Below are 6,195 nucleotides of genomic sequence, written 5' to 3'. Positions count from 1 at the left end.
TAATACAACGAATACAGTGGTATAACGGCATCAAATCAGAAAATATGCAGGCTTTTCCTTAGACTTAACAGGGACTGTCACAAGCCTAAAATCAAGCTCCCATGCAGGAACAGCCTCTAAATGGTTAAGACAAGTACATTTTCGTGATGCCTTTTTTTCAGTCGGTCACATGCTATCAGTTAATGGCCGAACAACAAAACAAAGTATGTAATTGTGAAGTGTATGAATGCTTAGCTCTGTTTTTGATACTGTGGCAGAAAATTGTAAACTGGAAACGAAAACCTAGTGTTCTGGAAAAGGGCAAATGTCATATGTGTCATTACAATGTTTAGTTGTGTTATAAGTCTTAAGATCTCCAGAACACATACAGGGACTATTGTTTGTGTGTCTGTCTCCCCTCTGCTGGCTGCTGCAGACATGTTTCTGTTTTTGAGCTGAGGATGAGAAGTGGGTCACATGCTTGAATTATCCATTTGCAGGGTTGCATGCATCAGTGCCAAGAAATTGCATTACGTGGGAGACTTCTGCTAAGCAGACATAGAGACGTTTCTGGAGGATGGAGGTGGGACATGAGCAAGGACGCGCACAGGGGAATGGAGGCAGTGACGCCGCAGCCGGAAAACCCCGCACCTCTCCCTGTAACAGCCTGAAGGTACAGAAACATGTGGATTAATGTAGCTCCAGCTGACACATGTTTCTCTTTGATATGCGTAGCGTGTGTTGGGAAGGGATCACATGCGGTCTTAGTTCGTATGCTACATAACCAAATTACAGTCTAACAAGTCACTTCCAGAAGGATGATGTGTGTCCTTGAGGGTTAATGTTTTAAACCTGAGGTATTTGTAGGATGTCACAGGAAATTAAGCATGCATTCAACAGTACACTTTAGATTATTTAATACAAGGGCTTTGCACTAATTCGACACATTTGCAAGTTTACACAAGGCACTAGAAAGTCGTAATATGCAGAATAAGGGTGTTATGTGGTCTTAACACATCGGCTAATCTTTTATTTAAGTGGAAATGTTACTTGTTGGAGTGCTATTGATAGTTTAGGACACACAGGTCATTGTTCCCATGTAAGAGCTAAATATGTGATGTCTGGGTTTACTCTACTGGATTTATTATTGCTGCTACTACATTAGTTTATTAATAGAAAATGTGTTGACTGATCAGGGCCAACTAGTCTATCAAACTGTGGCATATGGTAACAAATAAATACTTCCACAATAAATTCCAGGATGAGTGCAACCTACACATTTGCCTCTGAATTGTATATACGTGTTTCCTGCACGTTTTTAAAATATCTGAATACTCAAAATATATACATACTAGCTATCATCAGTTTGCGAACCCCCTGTCGTGATTATTTGTTAACAGGAAATCCATCTATTGGCACTTCTAGGAGAAAGTGAACTTGTACAGTGCTGATGCTTTCTTTGTAGATTTGTAGTACGTTTTTTTACTTACAAATGAATGAGACACAAGGTAGTTGTACATGTTTAGTAATCACAAAACAACATTTTCTATCACCTTTATTGATGATTGTCAAAGACATTACATTTTGGACCTTGGAAAAGTGGTTGACAAAACTATTTCACTTGAGTGTTAAACAGCAAATGGAGCTTGCTGAGTTGTTCTTAGCACTTCAAGGATTTGCTTAAAAGGCTCACAAAATCACTGGTGATAAAAACCAATGTCCATTAAAAAGCTAGCTAATGTGGAGCTTTTGATCACCCATATTTATTATGTACCATTACTTGTTAATTATCAGTTGTGACTAGAATGTCAGATTCTGAAAACCTACAAAGAGGATACATGTTGAATTGTAGAGCACTTTAAACATATCAGAATAAAGGATAATACAATTTTAGTAAACAATTTCTAAAATAACCTATTTAAAAGGGAAGCTAAATAATGTGCCACTGCCTCTGTATTATGTTTAGCTGTGAAAATTGTAGCTTAACTGTTTCAATAGAAAAATGAAATCTCACATCTCCTCTAATATCTTATCTGAAAAAAAATCCATCTGCCATCCCTATTTGAACCTTATTTATTTATCCGGCAACAACACACCAAACATCCTAACAGGTTTAAGTACAATATAAAGCGTGTTCTTGAAGATTCCGGGTCATGCAGAGATAATAACCCTTGAATTAGGCAAATTTAAGCTTATGGCTTTCTACAGTACTTCAGCCACCACTTGCTTTTTTACATTAATACTACGAGTGTGTCCTCTTGTTGCCATAGTGAACATTTCACAATGGTTATCAAGGTTTCCTTCTCAGAAAATGAGGCAGAACATAATGTGAATCTTATAAATAGACCACCTCAGGCTTTTCTTCTTTCTCTTTTATTTCTTCTACCTCAAACAACCTTCTAAAAAATAAAACGAGATCAGACACTTTGTTGCTTTTTCCCCACATGAAAGTGACGTGAGACAATGGTGTTCAAGTAGCTTATCACAACAGAGACTGCAGTAGCAGGACAGACTTATGTTTTCTTCTCAGAATTGTTTGGGTTCCTGATCGGCTGAGGCATGGCACAGCCCGTTTTAACTTTAATCTTGTGCTCAATGTTAGTCTCTTTTTTTGTTGTTAATTCATCCACTAAGACTGGAACGTTAGTTCTACAATGTCCCAGGTTTTGTATTAATTCTAATTTCTTATTTCTGTCTGGCTTTAAATACCATCTCAGAACTCCTGTAATTGCTTCGTATCACCTTGCGTATTTAATGATACATTATTTTTTCTAATTTTTATCATCACTTTGACAAATAACATAAAACTGTGTGCATTAGGTGAATGACATCAAAAGCTCAGAACAAAAGCGGGTCGCAGGTTATGAGGAAATGTTTAAAGAGTCTTAATGTGTATCCCTTTTTTTGACTGATTAGTAATCACAATGAGGCCACTGCTCATTTGACACTTTGAAAAAACGAATTAAGATAACAGAATGAAAATGTCACAATGCATCCCATTGTTGCATTCTCAATATGGGAAAGAAGTTTCTAAAAAAACCTAAGTCATTAATCATCAATTTATTTTGGCTTCATTTGGACTTTTCTCAACAATGAAAGTAATGAATCAACCAGCAGTTTGTTATCTTCGCACAAATACTGGAAATGTGATCAAACAACTAGCTTGGCTCTGATCAAAGGAAACATCATTTTATTTTTGTCAACATTTTTTAATTCTCTACCAAATGAATAAATCTTGAAAACATTTCTGAGAATTTCACTACCAATGATTTATAAAATGAGTATATTCCAACATGCGTCTCTAATGAACTTGTTACCACAGGCAACACTAGAAAGGTCAACAGCTTGAGTCAACTCAATCATATTGAACAAAAACAGCACTACATTATACCTTAGAATGTAAAGCCAACTTGATAAACACAGAGGAAAGCAACCACTGGATTATTACAATTATTATAGATGTTGTGTTCTTTACCGTAAACCTTTTTACCACACTAAAACAAGTATGGACTTGGAATCAGGGGGTACCAAGTTTGAGTCCCACTGCAGTCAGCATGTTGTTGTGTCCCTGGGCAAGACACTTCACCCCAAATTGCTCCTGTGGGGATTGTCCACAGTACTGAATGTATGTACAGTAAGTCGCTTTGGATAAAAGGTCAAAACCCCCAGGAAATGCACATGTGATGAGTTACTTTCGTTAATGCCCTGCAGCTTGCACTGGTGGTGGGCATGATCTCCACTCTGTTTGCATAGATCCCATTCTATTATTTCAATGGACACTTTGTAATCTATAAAACAAGGATTCTTTTCTTCTTCTCTCTGACCTCTGCGTGAAACCACTGTCATTGTGCCCGCAAGGCAAATTGTATGAAAGGAGCAAGCCGTTTTTTGTAGTGGATATAGCCTACAGTAGAGAGTAAGTAATTCAGAGGAGTAAAATAGACATAGACGCACAAGGATAAGGAAAAGGTTTTTGTGACCATGTTCACACCACACATATGCTTACCTGTGAGGGCTGAAGTAACAAACCTTTGTTGTGTACATGAGAAGCTTTTATGTACTTTTCTAGTACATATTCAAATAGAAATTTTAAGTCACATTTTGTAGGTTTTCTATTAGCATTGCTTTATGAACTGACCACTTTTAGACTGTATCAAGCATTTAGATGTATGTTCATTTATATCAAGGTAAAATAAAGTTTCTTATTTATTTAATATTAGCCTAAATTCATCCATCTATTGTGTAATTGCTCTTTATGTTTATTATTGATGTTTAGTTCAAATTAGTTTTGCCACAAGGTAAGATCTTCCAAATGAATCCTCAATTTACATCCCAAAGAAAGTCAGTCAACCATTTCACAACCAAAACAGGAAGAGTATTGCACTTTTATTTTAAGGTAGCTATTTTATCAACAATTATAGCAATTTGCACTTATTTCCCCAATAGAGTAAATGATGCAACAAACAAAGTGACTGTGGGAAACACAATTAGTTTGTCCTATGTTGATTGTGTTTGAGACTGCAATTGTCTCTGACCCTAACCCGTCAACAATCATACCATTTGGATATGCTGGGGTGGAGGGGAGTTGAAAGGTGGTCTGTTTCCCCTTAAACATTTTTTATTAAAGAATAAACTAGGGATTAATTATCTAATTGCTCAAAAATACTCCATACCAAATTGTAAACATCCCAAAGCGTAAAGATGCAACATGCAGCAATAAAACATACTGGAGATATAGATGGAAAGCTGTTGATATCAACACCCTAATTTAAGCATAAGGGCTCCATTGTATATCATTCTTAAATGTAAAGTCTACATAGCTTTACATTCACCACCTTAAGGCAAGATCATAAGAAATAAATAAAAAAGCAGGGGAATCTTTTCTCAGGGATTTTACAGTCCATCATTTGGGGATTATTTATATTTTCTCTTGCATTTGAAGGGGTGTGGGGTGAGTAAGTTATTGAGACTGAAGCATTTTATAATGAGATTTATTTAGTCTAATTTAATATCCTTGTCAGTGAAACAAACGACATAAGTACAAATATTGCTCCGAGTAGATTTTGGGACTACTTTGATGTTAACAAGGAAACTGAATTTGCGTGGTGTTGTGTCATTATATGAGTTTAATAAATTGGCTTTGGTCCTAACTGTGAGAATCGTTGATTTGAGTCCAGTCACTATTGGAGTCAGCTCACTGCTCTTTGGTCTCATTGTAGCACAAATTAAAACTATCAAGGAGGACACAACTGAATGGGGATTGCTTCTCTGTCTCTGCTAGGTTTCTCTTTATATCGTGCACTTTTGACTTATTTTATTCTCCACATCTAGCTGTGTGCTAGTCCGTCCTACATGCACCTTCCCTTGTTAATCCAAACATTGATCAATTTGTCTATCTGGCTGTATTCATTGAAATATAAGCCAAAATCTGACCTACCCTTTGTGTTCATCTCCTATCATCCCCACCCACTGCTTAAGCCTCAATTTATCGGACCACATTATTTCTGATCCTGATAGAGAGGCTGGCACGTGTTAATTAATGCACCAGTGGAAGTAGGGTAATGAGCCGAGTTCATGCAGAGGAGAAACTGAAGAGATACCACTCAAGGGCTTCTTTTTTGTGTATAGCTAGTTAACAGATAGCAAGTGTACACCACACAATGATACTTTTATAATTAGATTAAAACACTGCTTGTATTAATTGTAATGCCTTTCTTCGTGTCTTTCTCTCTCCCTTTCTCATCCTACTCTCTTCTCCCAGATGTTTCTGGTGGCTTTGTCCTTTGCCTATTTTGCAAAGGCTCTGTCGGGGAGCTACATGAAGAGCACAATAACTCAGCTGGAGAGGCGCTTTGACATCCCCAGTTACCTAATAGGTGTCATTGACGGGAGCTTCGAGGTTGGTGAGTAGGCCTGACACAGTCACTGCTGTTATTTTGTTGTTCAGTTCGCAGTCTCCGCTTCATGGGCCCCCCTCCCTTCTCTTTTTCTGTCTTTGGTACAAAAATATGAATGGGTCACAGAGGTATTCAAGCTGCAGATAAAGGATGCATCAGGCTTCCAAGAAGAGGACATAAGGGTGTGTGTGTGCGTGCGTGCTGGTGAGCGTTGCCGTGTGTGTGTTAGCATTAGCAAGTGTTCGTGTGTGTATTTTCCCCATAAGGCAAGACCCGCCCAACTCTGTCTCTGATTGGCTTACCCTGAAATGTTACCCCG

The 6,195-nt window shown here is 37.6% G+C and overlaps 1 protein-coding gene across 2 annotated transcripts in view; it reads left to right on the top strand.

The window, feature by feature from the left end:
- Positions 1-483: 483 nt before the first annotated feature.
- LOC104943185 (solute carrier organic anion transporter family member 1C1-like) overlaps positions 484-6,195 on the top strand; it is a 19,787-nt gene continuing 14,075 nt past the window's right edge. Inside the window, exons 1-2 of one of the 2 annotated variants that reach the window (XM_010768522.1) lie at positions 484-652; positions 5,741-5,882. In XM_010768522.1, the coding sequence (XP_010766824.1) occupies positions 557-652; positions 5,741-5,882 (238 nt within the window). In that variant the 5' untranslated portion in view covers positions 484-556. Of the gene's footprint in view, positions 653-5,740; positions 5,883-6,195 lie in introns of those variants that run through there. The other variant, XM_010768523.1, reaches the window with a different exon arrangement.

The sequence above is a fragment of the Notothenia coriiceps genome, unplaced genomic scaffold (assembly GCF_000735185.1).
Source record: "Notothenia coriiceps isolate Sejong01 unplaced genomic scaffold, NC01 NC01_scaffold00005786, whole genome shotgun sequence".
NCBI classification, from domain to species: Eukaryota; Metazoa; Chordata; class Actinopteri; order Perciformes; family Nototheniidae; genus Notothenia; species Notothenia coriiceps.
This window is presented reverse-complemented; position numbering and strand designations above follow the sequence as displayed.